General features: G+C 38.4%; 1 protein-coding gene across 1 annotated transcript in view; it reads right to left on the bottom strand.

Annotated features, from left to right (window-relative positions):
• Positions 1 to 16,191, bottom strand: part of CCDC172 (coiled-coil domain containing 172) — a 57,964-nt gene extending 41,773 nt beyond the window's left edge. The window contains exons 1-2 of the mRNA XM_019988600.2: positions 15,659 to 16,191; positions 15,402 to 15,487 (exon numbers count right to left, since the gene is read on the bottom strand). Of these exons, the coding sequence (XP_019844159.2) occupies positions 15,402 to 15,487; positions 15,659 to 15,737 (165 nt within the window). The 5' untranslated portion in view covers positions 15,738 to 16,191. The remainder of the gene's footprint in view (positions 1 to 15,401; positions 15,488 to 15,658) is intronic.
• Positions 16,192 to 19,837: the final 3,646 nt, after the last annotated feature.

Below are 19,837 nucleotides of genomic sequence, written 5' to 3'. Positions count from 1 at the left end.
GAAGCTATTGCTGCTGCTAAGTCGCTTCAGTTGTGTCTGACTCCGTGCGACCCCATAGATGGCAGCCCACCAGGCTTCCCCATCCCTGGGATTCTCCAGGCAAGAACACTGGAATGGGTTGCCATTTCCTTCTCCAATGCATGAAAGTGAAGTCACTCAGTCGTGTCCAACTCTTCGCGACCCCATGGACTGCAGCCTACCAGGCTCCTCCATCCATGGGATGTTCCAGGCAAGAGTACTGGAGTGGGTTGCCATTGCCTTCTCTGATATTAAGAAGAGGTGGCAAGAATACACAGAAGAACTATACAAAAAAGATCTTAATGACCCAGATAACCACAATGGTGTGATCATTCACCTGGAGCCAGACATCCTGGACTGCGAAGTCAAGTGGGCCTTAGGAAGCATCACTAAAAACAAAGCAAGTGAAGTGATGGAATTCCAGCTGAGCTATTTTAAGTCCCAAAAGATGATGCTGTTAAAGTGCTGCACTGAATATGCCAGCAAATTTTGAAAACCCAACAGTGGCCACAGGACTGGAAAAGATCAGTTTTCATTCCAATCCCAAAGAAGGACAAAGCCAAAGAATGTTCAAACTACCACACAATTGCACTCATCTCACACACTAGCAAAGTAATGCTCAAAAGTCTCCAAGCCAGGCTTCAATAGTATGTAAACCGAGAACTTCCAGATGTTTAAGATGGATTTAGAAAAGACAGAGGAACCAGAGATCAAATTGCCAACATCCGTTGGATCACAGAAAAAGCAAAGGAGTTCCAGAAAAACATCTACTTCTGCTTTATTGACTATGCCAAAGCCTTTGACTATGTGGATCACAACAAAAGCTGTGGAAAATTCTGAAAGACATGGGAATACCAGACCACCTGACCTGCCTCTTGAGAAACCTATATGCAGGTCAGGAAGCAACAGTTAGAACTGGACATGGAACAACGGACTGGTTCCAAATTGGGAAAGGAGTATGTCAAGGCTGTATACTGTCACTCTGTTTATTTAACTTATATGCAGAGTACATCATGCAAAATGCCAGGCTGAATGAAGCACAAGTTGGAATCAAGATCGGTGGGAGAAATATCAATAACCTCAGATATGCAGATGACACCACCATTATGGCAGAAAGCAAAGAGGAACTAAAGAGCCTTTTGATGAAAGTGAAAGAGAAGAGTGAAAAACCTGGCTTAAAATTCAACATTCAAAAAAGTAAGATCATGGCATCTGGTCCCATCACTTCATGGCAAACAGAGAAACAATGGAAACAGTGACAGACTTTATCTTTTTGGGCTCCAAAATCACTGCAGATGGTGACTGCAACCATGAAATTAAAAGACACTTGCTCCTTGGAAGAAAAGCTATGACCATCCTCTCTCTCTTTAGTCTTTAATTTGTGTCCACCCCTTGTGACCCCATAGACTGCAGCCTGCCAGGCTCCTCTGTCCATAGGTTCTCCAAGCAAGAATACTGGAGTGGGTTGCCATTTCCTTCTCCATGGGCTCTTTCTGACCCAGGAATTGAACCTGTGTCTCCTGCATTGCAGGCAGATTCTTTACTGACTGAGCTATGAGGGAAGCCCTAGACCAACCTAGATAGCATATTAAAAAGCAGAGAGATTACTTTATCACCAAGGGCTTATCTAGTCAAAGCTATGAATTTTCCACTAGTCATGTACGGATGTGAGAGTTGGACCATCAACAAAGCTGAGCATGGAAGAATTGATGTTTTTGAACTGTGGTGTTGGAGAAGAGTCTTGAGAGTCCCTTGAACTGAAGGAGATCCAACCAGTCAATCCTAAAGGAAATCCGTCCTGAATATTTATTGGAAGGGCTGATGCTACCTTGGCCACCTGATGTGAAGAACTGACTCAGTGGAAAAGACCCTGATGCTGGGAAAAACTGAAGGCAGGAGGAGAAGGGGATGATGACAGAGGATGAGATGCCTGGATGGCATTACCAACTCGATGGACATGAGTCTGAGCAAATTCCAGGAGTTGGTGATGGACAGGGAGGCCTGGTGTGCTGCAGTTCGTGGGGAAGCAAAGAGACACAACTAACAACTGAACTGAACTGATACATATATGGATAACACGTGTTATATACATATATGTATTATATATATGCAACAGAATCACTTTGCCATACACTTGGAACTAACACAACATCATAAATTAACCATATGTCAATTTTTAAAAATACCTAACAGGAAATTGCTGACAGAGACTACCTCTGAGTCTGGAAATAAGGCAGAGGAGTAAGTATAACGACTTCAACACTATCAGACTTTTCAACTAAAATGCTGCTTTTGTTCTTTGCAAAAAAAAAAAAAGTGCCTATGCTGGCCATGCACGTGGAGTAAGAAAAGTCCACCACCAGTTTAGAGATGCAGCAGCGAAGTTAGCTGCCTCTGTTGAGCCATGAACAGAAAAAGAATCATACCCTAGAACCCCCAAACCCACACTTGTATCGTTCATGGATGTGAGATTCGAATGTCTCCTAGCCAGGCAGTGCAGAAGTCCTGAGCCCAAAAATTAACATGAAAATTCATCCTGAACAAATGAACTCTGCATGGTTCTAGCAGCAGGGCTGAAACTGCTCCTTAGGAACATCTTTTTTTATCAAGACTATGTAGGACTCCCAAGAAAGGAAAGTTCTGCTAAAGGTAAGTTCACAATAAAAAATTTTAAGGCTCATAAAAAAATGTACCACCGTGTGAAAACGTCAACAGATGTCACAAGCAGAATTCACAGAAGAGCAAAAAGAAACAGTGAATTCTAAGAGAAAAAAAGTTTTATTTATTCACTCAATAATATGTAACACCTACTGTAATTCAGGCACTGTTCTAGACAGTAAGAATAACAGTAGTAAACAAAACAGAGGAATATTATTCCGTGTGAAGTTTACATCCACAAGGGCTTCACAAGTGGTGCTAGTTGTAAAGAACCCACCTGCCAAAACAGGAGACATAACAGACGCAGGTTTGATCCCTGGGTCGGGATGATCCCCTGGATGAGGGCATGGCAACACACTCCAATATTTTTGCCTGGAGAATCCCATGGACAGAGGATCCTGGCAGGCTACAGTTCATAAGGTCACACAGAGTTGGAAAGGACTGAAGCACCTTAGTACACATGCAGCACAAGAAAAGATAAACAGTAAACAGATCTATATAAAAATACGTCAAAAGAAATTAAGAGCTACAAAGAAAAATAAAGCAGAAACCAGGAAAGAGAGAGAGATGGCATGAGGTTTATATATGGTTTATATGTTATTTTATATATGGACTTAGGGGAGGGTCAAACTTTTTGATCTTATGACTTCTGGTCTTTAAGATTTTATAGCCTTGAAAAATTATTGAGGATTTTTATTTAATTATTTTTTGTGAGTTGTATCTATAAATATTTTCAGTATCAAAGATTAAAACTGAGAAACTTTGAAAATATTTAATTCACTTGGGAATAATGACAATAAATTTGTTGTATATTAAAATAAATGTATTTTTATAAAAATAACATTTTCCAAAACAAAATGAAGTAAGAAGCATTGCATTTACATTTTTGCAAATCTCTTCTAAGTCTGGCTTAACAGAAGACAACTGAATTCTTATATCTGCTTCTGTATCCAATCTCTTGCACTGTTTCTTGGTTGAAGTATATGAAGAAAATCTAGCCTCACACAGATGTAGAGCTGGAAATGAGAGCAGTATTTTGATACCCTAACTGAATAATTATGCCATATTCTTCAGGAACTTAATGAGTGGTAGTTCCTTAAAGGTTAGTTGCAATGTGGGATCTGAAACCATTTCAATAAATTTTTCATCCTGTTACAATAAAAACCACTGGTCTATTTTGTGCTTTGAGTGGATCTTCTATCCGTGTATAATTAAAACTGTGTGCTGGTCATTTCGAAAATATTCCTTCACTGAATTATTCAGGTCCTCCAAAAGTTGATACACTCCATAATGCAATATTAAAAACGAACATTTATTAACATCACCTACAAACTCAGAAAAATCTTTATGTACTGGGAAACCGTACATATAGTGACAAAGAGTGACACATACAGTGAACACAGAGTGACACATACACTGCACATATAGTGACAAATCTGAGTCTTTCAACATTGTAATTTTTGTGTGAAAGGTTGAATATTATCATTGGCAAAATAATAATATTTGCCTTGACATGTCAGGGTCATTTCATTCATTTTTGAGAAAATTATGCCAAATACTCAAGTTTAAATAACTACACTTATCTGTCAATTATTCAAGTAAAAAGGATGCTCCAGAAAAAGAATAGTTCGTTCATATTGAAACTCAATCATATAAATACTCTCCTGTGAGACAATCATTGTACTTCAGAATATCAAAGTACTTTGTGTGAACTTCCCATTTCATCCCACACAATATTAAAAATACATACACAGAATGGTTAGTTTCAAAACAATATTTTTTACACTTTAATCAAGGGCATACAGTGAAATTGGTGGGTTTTGCTTTCTCACTGTGAGCGTGTGGCAGTGAATAGTACAATGACTACTAGAAGTTTGTTGACACTGCCTTAATTTGTTCTGAGGTGCCAATATTTGCCTTTGACTATCAGTGTACATATCAGAACAGTGCAAATGACAAATAATAGCTTTATATTATTAAGAAAATAGTTTGACCTCACAAAATTCTTCCTATAGATCACAGAACTGATGCTTTCAAACTGTGGTATGGCATAGAGTTCCTTGGACAGCAAAGAGATCAAACCCATCAATCCTAAAGGAAATCAACTCTGAATAGTCTTTGGAAAGACTGATGCTGAAGCTGAAGCTCCAGTATTCTGGCCACCTGATTCAAAGAGCTGACTCACTGGAAAAGACCCTGCTGCTGAGAAAGATAGAGGGCAGGAGGAGAAGGGGGCAACAGAGGATGAGATGATTGGATGGCATCACTGACTCAATGGACATTAGTCTGAGCAAACACCAAGAGACAGTGAAAGACAGGGAAGCCTGGAGTAGTGTAGTCCATGCGGTCACAAAGAGCTGGACACAACTGAGCGACAGAACAACAATGGATCATAGATCACACTTTGAGACCCACGGCTCTAAAGTGCCAACTAAGCTGAGAGGTAAGGTAACCAACCATCAAGGTTTACATGTGACTGTTCCAACGTGAGAACTGAAAGTCTCACATTCTCATAGAATGGTTGGCCTCCTTACTGGGAGAGAGCTAAAAGAAGTGTGTATAAAACACCAATAGCTGAGAGAAGCATTTCAAGCAGAGAAGACACTAAGTGCGAAGGCCCTGAGGTCAAAGAATGGCTGGTACATTCAAAAATATTCTTTCAATCAAGAATTCAAAAACCCACTGCAAAGGTACACACTCTAGAAAATCAGGTTATCCCTAGTGGTAAGCTACTAGAAAATGCCAGTGCTACATTAAAATATCTGGTGAATTATTCTAGTTCCCCATTTTAGAAAAGAATTCATGACAAACATTATAAGGCTTTCTTTAGAGAACTACACAGAAAATTTAAAGTAATTACAGAATTTTTAAAAAGCGAGAACATCAAGAATTTTGAATTTACAGTTAGGTTTCTATAGTTGAAGTTGCTTAATGTCAACCCTCTATTTAAGGTAGAAGTTTGTTACATAATTTATTTGCCAGTTACTCTTGGTATCATTTAGTTCAGTTCAGTTCAGTCACTCAGTCATGTCCGACTCTTTGCGACCCCATGAATCGCAGCACGCCAGGCCTCCCTGTCCATCACAAACTCCGGAGTTCACTCAGACTCATGCCCATCGAGTCAGTGATGCCATCCAGCCATCTCATCCTCTGTCGTCCCCTTCTCCTCCTGCCCCCAATCCCTCCCAGCATCAGGGTCTTTTCCAGTGAGTCAGCTCTTCGCATGAGGTGACCAAAGTACTGGAGTTTCAGCTTCAGCATCATTCCCTCCAAAGAAATCCCATGGCTGATCTCTTTCAGAATGGACTGGTTGGATCTCCTTGCAGTCCAAGGGACTCTCAAGAGTCTTCTCCAACACCACAGTTCAAAAGCATCAATTCTTCGGCACTCAGCCTTCTTCACAGTCCAACTTTAACATCCATACATGACCACAGGAAAAACCATAGCCTTGACTAGACGGACCTTTGTTGGTAAAGTAATGTCTCTGCTTTTGAATATGCTATCTAGGTTGGTCATAACTTTCCTTCCAAGGAGTAAGCGTCTTTTAATTTCATGGCTGCAGTCATCATCTGCAGTGATTTTGGAGCCCCCCAAAATAAAGTCTGACACTGTTTCCACTGTTTCCCCATCTATTTGCCATGAAGTGATGGGACCAGATGCCATGATCTTCGTTTTCTGAATGTTGAGCTTTAAGCCAACTTTTTCACTCTCCTCTTTACTTTCATCAAGAGGCTTTTTAGTTCCTCTTCACTCTCTGCCATAAGGCTGGTATCATCTGCATATCTGAGGTTATTGATATTTCTCCCGGCAATCTTGATTCCAGCTTGTGCTTCTTCCAGTCCAGCATTTCTCATGATGTACTCTGCATATAAGTTAAATAAGCAGGGTGACAATATACAGCCTTAATGTACTCCTTTTCCTATTTGGAACCAGTCTGTTGCTCCATGTCCAGTTCTAACTCTTGCTTCCTGACCTGCATACAGATTTCTCAAGAGGCAGATCAGGTGGTCTGGTATTCTCATCTCTTTCAGAATTTTCCAGTTTATTGTGATCCACACAGTCAAAGGCTTTGGCATAGTCAATAAAGCAGAAATAGATGTTTTTCTGGAACTCTCTTGCTTTTTCCATGATCCAGCGGATATTGGCAATTTGATCTCTGGTTCCTCTGCCTTTTCTAAAACCAGCTTGAACATCAGGAAGTTCACAGTTCACATATTGCTGAAGCCTGGCTTGGAGAATTTTGAGCATTACTTTACTAGCGTGTGAGTTGAGTGCAATTGTGCGGTAGTTTGAGCATTCTTTGGCATTGCCTTTCTTTAGGATTGGAATGAAAACTGACCTTTTCCAGTCCTGTGGCCACTGCTGAGTTTTCCAAATTTGCTGGCATATTGAGTGCAGCACTTTCACAGCATCATCTTTCAGGATTTGGAATAGCTCAACTGGAATTCCATCACTTCCACTAGCTTTGTTCGTAGTGATGCTTTCTAAGGCCCACTTGACTTCACATTCCAGGATGTCTGGCTCTAGGTCAGTGATCACACCATCGTGATTATCTGGGTCGTGAAGATCTTTTTTGTACAGTTCTGTATATTCTTGCCATCTCTTCTTAATATCTTCTGCTTCTGTTAGGTCCATACCATTTCTGTCCTTTATCAAGCCCATCTTTGCATGAAATGTTCCCTTGGTATCTCTAATTTTCTTGAAGAGATCTCTAGTCTTTCCCATTCTGTTGTTTTCCTCTATTTCTCTGCATTGATCTCTGAAGAAGGCTTTCTTATCTCTTCTTGCTATTCTTTGGAACTCTGCATTCAGACGCTTATATTTTTCCTTTTCTCCTTTGCTTTTCATTTAAGAGTTGTTCAATGAATGTTTGTTGAGTGAATGAATAACAGAAGTGAAGAGCATAGCTAATTGATTTTCCAGGAAATCACAAATCAAAAGGTAAACTTTTTAAGAGGTATTCTTTTGTGCTGTATATTCTTAGGAGGCTAGCAAACTCAATGTTAATCTCATGCTTTCTGCATACTTAGCCACAAACTTACTGTCTTTAATTAGAAGATCATTGTCTCAGTTTCTGGAAAAGAAGTATTTCTTTTCTTTCCTGTTTAAAATGCTTCTAACATTTCAGGGTAAACAATTTATTTAGAGTAGCTCTTTTTAATGGGAGAAGGCGATGGCACCCCACTCCAGTACTCTTGCCTGGAAAAATCCCATGGGCGGAGGAGCCTGGTGGGCTGCAGTCCATGGGGTCGTGAAGAGTCAGATACGACTGAGCGACTTCCCTTTCCCTTTTCACTTTCATGCATTGGAGAAGGAAATGGCAACCCACTCCAGTGTTCTTGCCTGCAGAATCCCAGGGACGGGGGAGCCTGGTGGGCTGCCGTCTCTGGGGTCGCACAGAGTCAGACACAACTGAATTGACTTAGCAGCAGCTCTTTTTAAAAAAGGAATAGAAGCACACTAGTAGATTTAACAATTAGAAACAATGCAGTAGATTCTCCACTTCATGGATCCAAGCCAGGAAATGTGCAATGTTTGTGATTTATACGCATTTGCAAATAGAAAGGCTATCTGGCATACTGTTATATGGTTTGCTCTATACTGCTATTACCATGAAATATTACTCAGATTTTCTTAAGATCATGAAAACAAAGCTGAGAAAAAGGAGTCCAACAAATGTTATATGTAATAATATTTTACTTCATTTAGAAATAAAATCATTTCAGTTATATTAATATAGAGAAAGATTACTACTTCTCAGAGACAAGACCCTCCCATAAAAGAACTGCAACCAATTATATGACTATTAATTAAGTAGGCCATCTAGAAAATATATTTGCAAAATGGCCAATAAGCACCTGAAAAAATGTCCAATATTAATCTCATTAGGAAACTGGAAATACAAACCACAATGAACTACCACCTCCCAGCCCCTAAGATGGCTATCAAACAAACCAAAAATTCCAAGAAAGCAAGTGATGGTGGGTATATAGAAAAACTGGAACCTTCATATATTCCTGGTGGCAATGTAAAACTGCCACTGCAGAAAACTTGGTATTTCCTCAAAAAGTTAAACCTATAATTAACCATATGACCAAGAAATTCTACCCCAGGTGGAATACCCAAGAGAACTGAAATGTAATGTTCGTACAAAAACTTGTACACAAATGTTCACAGCACCATTACTCACAATAGCTAAAACGTGGAAATAACCCAATGTCCATCAACTGATGAATGGATAAACAAAGTGCATCCATATGATGGAATATTATTCAGCCATGAAAAAGAATCAAGTACAGACACATGCTATAACATGGATGAATCCTGAAAACATGCTAAGTGAAAGAAGACAGCCATAAAAGGCCATTATTGTATGATTACACTTACGTGAAATGTCCAGACACAGAGAGTAGACTAGTGGTGACCGAGAGCTCATGAGGTTTGAGGGAGATGAAGGAGTGACTAATATGGGTACAGTTTCTTTTTGGGGTGATGAAAATATTCTGGGCTCAGATAGTGATGGTTGCACAACCTTTTGAATGGACTAAAAGCCACCACTCTGCAACTTTTAAGACATATCTTTATTTTTTAAAGTAATCGCACAGTTATGTTCCCCAGCTTAAGAAATAAAACATTATAGATACAGCTGAAATACCCTGTATATCCTTCCCTGATTACATTTGTCTTCTACTCCCATCAGAGATAATCATTAAGTTGATGTGCTATTATCATTCCTATGTACAGCATTATAATTTCACTATATACATATAAATCCCTTACAAGATGCATTATTTGGTCTGTGTGTTTTTAAATGGTATCATGCTTATGTAACTTTTATAGGTTGTTGTTTTTTTTTTATCACAAAGCAAAGTTATCATGACAGTTAAGTAGTTCAGAAGGAGGACAAAATACATGAGAGTAAAAGGTTTACAGCAGTCACTGCAGAGACTGAGAAAGAGAAATGCAGCAGTTTTCCAGGCAGTGTGGAGGTCTCAACTGAGACTAAAGCCAACATCCATGTATATATACATTGGATCAAATGTCTCCTAGAATTTCCTGAGTGTTGGCATAGTAGTAAATAATCGACTCACCCAGAATATAATTCTGGAAATAGGAAGCTGAGATAGAATGAAGAATAAGGTCACTGAACATGTGGAGACCAAAGAACCAACAGGTCAGGAAGGTAGCTGAAGAGTACACAGACAATGACATCATACAAGATGCTGGCAAGAGCTGAGATAGAGTGGAAGCCTGAGAGCCAGGTGCCAAATTCTAAAGAACAAGGGAGATTACCCAGTGAGCGAGTAAAATGACAGAAAAGAGCAGGGAGGAAAGTTGGCAGAGTCTAGAATACAGGATTAACCACCACAAGCAAGTAGAGAAATAATGTCCTAGAAGCAGCACTGGGGAGTGAAGAGGACATCCATCAAACCATCAATTATGAGGTACCTTGGATGTGAAAGAAAAATTATTTTTCATACAAGAAACTCCAGATTCAGTGACCCCCATGGACTGTAGTCCACCAGGCTCCTCTGTCCATGGGATTCTCCAGGCAAGAATACTGGAGTGAGTTGCCATACCCTGCTCCAAGAAGGACATGGACTTATACAACTGACCAAGGTGAATAAAAAAGGGGAAATACACCTAAACTTCTATGACAACTTTAAAAAATCAGCTATACATGTTTAAGACAAGAGAACTTTGTAATTTCATGTGGAAAGGTCAGAGATTAAAAGCAATTAAGTATAACTACCCTCAAAAGCGCCGAAGAATTGATCTTTTTGAACTGTGGTGTTGGAGAAGACTCTTGAGAGTCCCTTGGACTGCAAGGAGATCCAACCAGTCCATCCTAAAGGAGATCAGTCCTGGGTGTTCACTGGAAGGACTGATGCTGAAGCTGGAACTTGCGAAGAGTTGACTCATTGGAAAAGACCCTGATGCTGGGAGGGATTGGGGGCAGGAGAAGGGGTCGACAGAGGATGAGATGGCTGGATGGCATCACCAACTTGATGGACATGAGTGTGGGTAAACTCCAGGAGTTGGTGATGGACAGGGAAGCCTGGCATGCTGCGATTCATGGGGTCGTAAAGAGTTGGACACGACTGAGTCATTGAACTGAACTGAACCCTCAAAAGTGTCTTGGTCACGATTAACACAGCTACAGGTATATATTAAACTATGGTAAGGAGAATTTGAACTTTATTTTTCAAAATTAAGATTAAATAATTCAAATGTATTGTTATTTAAACAAATGCTAATTGGAGAAAAGAAATGCCTTTCTTTTATCTATGTTTTAAGCAACTTTTCATCAACAATAAAATGAAACATAAGTAGTATACAAATTTTTGATTAAACTTCTTAAAAAGGGGAAAAATCTTAATTACACAGCTTCAGTATTATAAATGATAATAATTTGTGATTTGTTCTTTCCCTAATTAGGTAATAGAGTTCAGTTCAGTCACTCAATTGTGTCAGACTCTTTGCGATCCCATGGACTGCAGCATGCCAGGCTTCCTTGTCCATCACCAACTCCCAGAGCTTGCTCAAACTCATGTCCATTGAGTCGGTGATGCCATCCAATCATCTTATCCTCTGTCATCCCCTTCTTCTCCTGCCTTCAATCTTTCCCAGCATCAGGGTTTTTTCCAATAAGTCAGTTCTTTGCATCAGGTGGCCAAAGTATTGGAGTTTCAGCCTTAGCATCAGTCCTAACAGATTAAGACTCTGCCTGCTGTTCTAGGAGAGTTCATAATTTTTATCAATTGAAAAAAAATGAAAGCATACAGTCTGAAGTAAAGAAGTAAATGAAGCCACCTTAAGTTACTTGTTTATTTCAATACCATTTTCTTTTAAAAATTCATGAAATATTATTTCATTAGTGTTATGATGTTTATGTAATAGATTAAAACTGGAAGAAGAAAAAAGTAAAACTGCCTCAGATTTTCCTCCATTTACTTCCTCTTGAGGGAAGATGGATTTATGTTAGGTTTTTTGTAATATGTTTCTAAAGATTAAAATGTCCCAATTTTAACCATATACTACTATTTTTAAAAGAAAAACTCTTTCAGATGCTTAAAAAAACAACAAATGTCCTCGAGTCCCTAATTTTGATTTTTCCTGTCATCAATATTATAAAACCTTTCCTTGATGATCAAAAGCTATAGGTATTGGTAAGCATTAACACAAATCCAGAGCATGTACTTGTCTTTCTGTTTTCACATTACCAAACCTAACCAGGCATATCATAGTTCTCCAATTCACAAAGTACTCATACTACATAATCTGAGACTTTTGCAACCATATATTTTAAAGTACTTATTGAGCCCTGAAAAGCAAATGCTATCATTCAAGTTCTAATTACATGCTACTTGGGTTTTACAGAACAGAAAAATATAAATACTATACTTCCTGAATTCATTTTTTGACCACAAGCAACTTCCAAAATAAATGCCCAAAATACTTTCTGAATGTATCACTGTGCAAATAGCTCAACCACTTGGCCTATTCAAATTATGTTCTAGTTTCTCCTTATGCTGCTTCTACTTGATAAATTGGTCAATAAATGCCAAGTCAAATATGCAAGTAAATGTATTTTCATTGTTATTGGCAGACATATAATTAACTCTGAGAATAAAAGAAACAAGAAATCAATTTATGATTACTTCTTCAGTTCTTCCCATTCGTCATTTACATTGTAATTGTGGTTCCACTTTAAAGATCTTTATATACACACACACACACCCCATGTTGACTATATAATAAATCAAATTATTTCAATTATAAATTAGTACTGTATGAACTGTGAACCACATATGTTAATTGTATTAGTAAAAGCAATTGTATTATTACCCACATATATGAGCTGATTAAAAAGCAATGTGCATTCATGAGCCTATATTAATTAGTAATTTCAGCAAATGTTTCCAAGCAATGCTAGGGATTTGCTCTTTCTTCTCTCAAATAAAACTATTTGAATCAGCTTTTTATGTATGTGTATATATCAACAAACTACATTTCCATTTTCAGCAAAATAGGCTTTTAACTGAGAAAATATTACAAAGAGTAAACTTACTATTTTTCTAAAAATATTCAAGAATAAACCTTTTTTTTCTTAACATTTGTTATCTGCCAGGTCAATATTTTTGCCAGTCCAGGAAATACATATTTGCACAAAAACTTACATCATTATCCTTTTAAAAATACTGCCCTAGACTAGATGCAAAAGCTTCAGACCCTATTATACATAAATTCCATGAAGAAAAAAGTTTAAGATGAGCTTTAAAAAATGTTTTAATAAAATACACTGTCATTACTCAATTACTACTTTCATTATTGTCATTTGTTTTTAAATTATATACCATGAACAAGTCATTTAACCTCTCTTTTTCCTCCCCCAAAAAGGGGAATTAATGATGGTGCCTCATCACAGTATTCCCGGCAGGATTAAAAGAGTTAATACAAGGGAAGCATCTAGAACAGTGCCCAAAATACAGTAAGTGTGCAATAAGTGTTAGATATGCATTACTTAATTCCATATGTTTTGCCTATTACTTGTATTAGCTTCTAGTTAACAATTCTGAAAGTATCTTAATTATTTTTAAAGAGGAAATTAAGCTACACCATGACATTCTCAAAACTTTGCCCATGCCATCAGCTTTTAGAATTATTTTTAGCAGTTAGTTTATCTACTACTCACAGGCAAAATAGGACCTAAGGTCTCACTGAACCGTATTTCCAAATTCTATTTTAAAAGACAGTACATCCTGAATATTCATTAGAAGGACCGATGCTGAAGCTGAAACTCCAATACTTTGGACATTTGATGCGAAGAATTGACTCACTGGAAAAGACCCTGATGCTGGGAAAGACTGAAGGCAGGAGGAGAAGGGGCTGACAGAGGATGAGATGGTTGGATGGCATCACCGACTCGATGGACATGAGTTTGAGCAAGCTCCGGGAGTTGGTGATGGACAGGGAAACCTGGCATGCTGCAGTCCATGGGGTCGCAAAGAGACATAACTGGGTGACTGAACTGAACTCTCCCTATTATCTCCCTTTAGTACTCATTCATTCAAAACACTAATGTATACTGTGTGTTATGGAATACAGGCTGTGGGAATAAAAGATGGTTAAGAAAAAAATTCCAAATACATTGCCCACAAAAGAATGAGGGATACAAACACAAATACAAGTATGCTCTGTTTAATGATAAGGTGATATCCCAAATGCTACGATAAAAACAATCTTTCCAAGATGTACAAGGGAGGGCTCTCGGGTGGTGTTTGAACAAGAAAGGAAGAACTAAAGAAGCTTGAGAGGTGAAGAAAGAATCTATGATTATTTTATCCAAAAAGAGAACTGGAAATTTCTCACAGTGTTAAGCCTATTTGACTTATTTTAGCCAACAGACTTCGTCAAACAGATTTCCCATTGCACACTGCTCATATAATTTATCTTTAGGAGCTGGATAAATATTTTTGTATGGCTGTCTGCCCTCCACTCATAGCAAGGCTATGGGTGACCTATTTGGATGACGTGCTTAGTTCCCATCCTCCCAGAGCTCAGAGAGATCTTCCAAAACCCACTTTTATCACACCATTCCCTAATCAAAATCCTGCAATGGTTTCTTCCTATTCCCAGGCATCAACCCCTGCTTTGAGAGATTTCTCTCCACAAATGCCTTGCCTATGCCTCCCTTTTGTTCATATTCCCCCCCTGCTTCAAATACTTTTCTCTATTATACTTCACTCTGCCTCTCCAAAATGCTATCCACATTTCAAAATCCACCTTGAAGATATCATCACATTCCTTTGTTTCTGTGTAAAATAACAGAACTTTACAAATGCTGCAGAAAAGACTGAATGCTAGTGAAAAAAAATGATTCCTCTGGATGAAAGACATTCCAAAATGTGGCAGAAAACTGAAAAATAAATGGTAAGATGCAAGGAGGGTTCCAGAGGGAGGGGACATATTTGTACCCGTGGCTGAATCATGTTAATATATGGCAGAGGCCAATACAATATTGTAAAGCAATTATCTTCCAATTAAAATGTGAAAAAAAGAAAGTCATTATAATAAAAAAGGTAGAGATTCCTTTGAAAGTTACATTCAATTGTTTCATCAACACAACACACTTCTTAAATTATTTATTCTTCTAAACTTATTTCCCACACCAACTACTTAATTGAATCATTCTTTTTCCAATGGCATTATGCTCTTTTGAAACGTTAACCATTCCACAACACAGACCATGAATTCTTCATGACTTACATTGGTTTCTATAGGACAAATTCATGTTAGGGTGGAAGGTGTCACCAGATTCAGAACTTTAAATATTACCAGACAGCATGGAACACTCACTAACACAGTAGCATGCTTCATGATGGTGGGTGGGTGCGTGTGTGTTTGTGTGTGAGTCTGTGTGTCTTTGTACATGCTCATACATGTCCGATTCTTTGTGACCCCATGGACTGTAGCCCACCGGGCTCCTCTGTCCATGGGATTCTCCAGGCAAGAATACTGGAGTAGGTTGCCATTTCCTCCTGGAAGGGATCTTCCCCACGAAGGGATCCAACCTGCATCTCCTGGGTCTCCTGCACTGGCCGGAGGATTCTTTATCATAATGACCACAGGGAAGGACAACTAGTTAAATAGTATCAAATTCTCAAAAAGTCAAATAAAAACACCTTTTCAAGTGATAATGAGCAAGTTCTGCATGTCAATACCTTAGATTCCAACTGGATTTTCTCTTTATTCAGCTGCTCTGCTGCTTTCTTAATTTTCTCACGACATCTGTTTATTTCCGACCTTACTGTAATAAAAATTAAATGCTTAAACACGTCCATCTCTCTGGAGTCCCTATTCTGGGGCCTGTGATAAGACACCTTTCGGCTGTCTTTCCCCGACCCCTCACTACCCTGCCCACTGCCCCCGGCCTTCCCTCCGGCTCCAAGCCCCCAACTCAAACAGCAGAGTCCCTGACCTTCCCGCATCAAGCGGCGACTCTCCTCTGCCTGGTGCTCGGAGAATATGATGTGCTGGAACAAAGACTCCAGACTCATCTCAGGCCGCGCTCCTGCCGCTCCCGTCTTCGTCCTTAAAATATTTTATAACCGAGTCTGAGGATCCTGGAAAGCAGAAAGAAGCCTGATTCCAGGGTCATTTCTGGTTCGGCCTCCAGAGGCCTGTCCCCGGCCTGTCTTTCCCCCGCCCCCCGCCCAACAAGGACGGGGGCCCCTACGGGGTGAGGTGAGGCCCAAGGCTCCAGGGCCTCAAGTTGGACAGACTTTTTTTCCTTTCTGTGCGCCTTCGTTTCTCCTGTGACCTGTCTCAAACTGCCTTGTTCCTCTGGCTGAGCGCAGCTCCCCTCAGACAAGGCCTTGGCCCCTGTGCGGGGTTCTTTTTCGTTCTCGTTGGGGGTGGAGAAAAAAAAAATGGAGTCACCGAGGCCTGAGCTTTGGAGCAGTTTGGACAGCAGCCCTTTCTGGGCTCGGGCTTTGCCTCTCATTTCCCTGCTCCGCAATGCCCAGTCTCAAATAGAAAGTCCTCAAAGCAATCTCTCAGCAAAATACGTACTTGCAACAATATAGTGGGCTGCACACCTAGCAGAAGGCTTCACCTCGCGGGGTTCTCTGGGAACTGAGCCTACGGTGTCTCGTTGGGCCCATTACGCGCATTCAGTTGTTTTGCTTGGTTCCGCTCTGGCAATGAGGCCCCCAACAGTCTTTAGGTCGTCCTGGGAGTTTGAGTGATCTGTCTCCAAGGCACAAACCCAGTCTTATAATAAAGTACAAAGTGCCTGTGATTCTAAATATAAACTTTTGCAAAGTCTTATCATTTGACGATGGGAAAGACTGCTATAAATGTACAATGTCTGACATTCGCCTTAATCATTCCTTTGTAATCAGGGCATATCTTTTTTGTCTGCTTTTAAATTAATCACTGCCTTTTGTAATCAAGCTGTGGTAATATTAACACTTCAATATCTGCGTAATATGTGTCAGAGACCAAAGTGGTTGCTAATTAAAGCTTAAACATGAAAGGCACCTTTGGGACTTTGGTATGGGATTTTTATATTAAAAAATAAAATATTTTTAGTTTCAGTAGGTCAAAATATTAAGATTATAATAAACATTTGACTTTCTGTCTAAATGTTAAATTCAAAGTGGCTAAACTTTAATGAAATGTATTTAATATTAAGTAAAAAATGGTAAATGTAAATTCTGTCACATCATTTGTATAATAAACTTAATTAAAATTTCAATAATGCTATAGCATAATTGGTTATAAATGTTAACCTTTTTTCAAGACGTATGCAAAAACTTAATTTTTAAACTTTATTGTAAAAAACACATACTAAAAAGTGTAATGAAGTAGAAAATAATTTCCCATAAATATATCATTCAGAAGCAAATGTTAATAATGTTTTGGTTATTGCCCTTCAGGTAATTCCTCACCATGCATTTGCATTTTTTCTTTACAAATGCATGGTGAATAAGTAATAATAATAGTTATTATCTGTTGAGTATTTGCCAGGTACTATTCTGAACACTGTAAGCCCTTTTGAGATGATTTTTACTATTACCTTCAGAGCATAGTTGAGGAAACTGAGGCACAGAAGTTAAGTATTTTGCTAAGATTGCACATCTAGTATGTAGCAGAGCAAGCTCTGAGATCAGAGGCCATGGATTTGATTTTAGATTCTGCTCTTTTTCCTTCTTATTACAGCACAAGCATTTTACCATTTCATTGAAAACTCTTTTATTAATACATTTTTAGAACTTCATAGTCTTCTGTCATATGGATGCATGTGTAAAATTTACATATATTGACATAAATTTGACTTTTATCTGTTCAGCGATGGAAAACAAAGCTGAAATTGTGGTGTGAACCATTTTTCTTTGAGCACTCGTTTGGAGGCTTATGAACTATGCCACAGCAATCATCAAAGGAAAGGGCTTCCAGAAGATAAATTATGTTACTAATTAATATCACTCCCTTCAGAATGATTTCCTGTGGACTTGCAGTGGGAGCATCCTCACAAGGAGGCTGGTTTTCAAAAGCATGCTGCTCTTTAGCATTCTAATTTTATTAGTTACACTCAAACTCACATTTATTATTTAACATGCTCTTTCTGTGCTAAAACTTGGCAGAGAAAAATTTGGGCAGACTGTAGGGAGCGTCGCCTTAGTCACACAGGAGTATGGAAGAGAACACCGCTGGAAATTCTGGGGAAGGGGCATGGGAAATATGGCTTTTTCATCTTTTGTAGTCTTCTTCACCTCTCAGAATATTTTTGTGCTTTTAAATCCCAAGTTTGAGTCTTCTTAGAGGTATCACACCTATAGGCTTTAGCAGGATTTTTCATTTTATTTATAGGCACAAACACAATTATGCAAGGTCACAATTCTTAAAAGTGTTTCATAATAATGAGTGAAAGTAACATATTAAGACATTGCTGTCCTGTATCAAGCTTTATTAAAACATTTTCTATAGTGTTAAGATATTTTTTCTTATAGATATGCATGCTAATTACATTCTATAATGTTTAGAGCAAGAGTAGCATTACTTAAATTTATGCCAAATAAAAATTATATGTGACATGGCAAAACTAGGGCATTCTATTTTCTGAAAATATATATTAAAATCTAAAAAGAAAGATGATTCATTCAACAACTGTTTAATGACTCTCTGCTATTCATTCAACAAATATTATTGAGCATATCCTATGTGCCATATTAGAGAAACAACAACAGGATTTAATAAAAATAGAACTACATAAAAAGTATTTTTCTTCTCCCGGATATTCTAACCTCATTGGAGAATTATTATATTTTTCAGCATCTTGGCAGCAGTATAAACAACTGCTTTCAGATGTTTAAACAGATGTTCTTTAGAAAGAAAGCCAATTATTTGTGTTATGATACCCACATATGATTCTCAGATCTAAACTTTCCATCTGTACATGTTTCACTGAATTGCGTACCTATGGAATATAAAAGTTGAGATCACTCACTGCCTCTCAACCTCATATTTTTGTTCATAATAACACTAGCACCTGGGTTATTGAGCCATCGATAATTGCTTTGCTAGAAGGCCTTATATGGGGCTATATTGCTCTTGTGATTTAAAATGCATTTCCTTTCCTTTCTTAGATTGATGACTTCCCTAAGTTCTAAACCAGGCTTGCAAATATCCACTAGCCCAGGGCATATATATTGCAATGAAAAGAAGAAAAGTAATTCATTTGTTTTATGATTTTCTTAGGGCATCTGCCAAAAAGAAAAAAAAATGTGGGTTCAACCAAGTTTAACAACCATTTATTGAGTATCTACTAAGTGTAAAATCTCTGGTAGCTACTATGGGGGATACAAAATTATAAGATACAGGCCCTGCCCTCCTGGAGGTCATAATCTATCAAATGGGACATAGCAGGCATGACTCCTGGTAGGCTGTGTATGAGAGCTTCACGCTGATGTGATGGAAATACGGCAGGGAGGAAAAGAATGTCTGACGTAGGTGATCTGGGAAGACTTTTCAGAAGGAAATAAAATACGAGCTGGATTTTAAAGGAGGATAAAACTTCAGTAGATAGCATGTAAGGGAGAAAAAAAGCAGAAACTTAGATGATGCCAATTTTTGGACAGTGTTTAACATTTTTATGTATGTGATGGAGATTCCCGTAATGTTCGCTAGCTGGTGAGTGGCACATCAGAATTGCTTTACGCAGTCAATCTGGCAACGGGTTAGAAGCACTAGAAAGGAAAGGCTAACAGCTAACATGTATTAACAACTATGTTCCAACCACTGTTTGAGACTTTGTCACGCTTTCATTAGTATAATCAATCCAACAGTCCGATGAGATCAATGCTTTTATTATTTCCGAGTTAACAATCAGAGAAGCAAGGCAGAGAGAGCTCGTCTTGTCTTGTCCCAAGGTCACATATAATACTAGCTAAGAAGTAACAGAGTCAGGATTTGAACCCTGATAATCTCTTAAAGCAAACACTTAATCACTTCATCTACTGCCTCCAAAAATAAAAGGCTGGAGAAAATGAGACAATTTCAGCATCTCTGTTAATATTTCAAGACAGATACATTTTCTAAAAAATACTTACCATCAACAAATTAATGTCATATTTTTAAGACACCTTGCAGATTT

This window comes from Bos indicus, chromosome 26, assembly GCF_029378745.1.
Source record: "Bos indicus isolate NIAB-ARS_2022 breed Sahiwal x Tharparkar chromosome 26, NIAB-ARS_B.indTharparkar_mat_pri_1.0, whole genome shotgun sequence".
Taxonomy (NCBI): Eukaryota; Metazoa; Chordata; class Mammalia; order Artiodactyla; family Bovidae; genus Bos; species Bos indicus.
The sequence above is the reverse complement of the archived record's forward strand: the minus strand, read 5'-3'. Positions and strand labels throughout refer to the sequence as shown.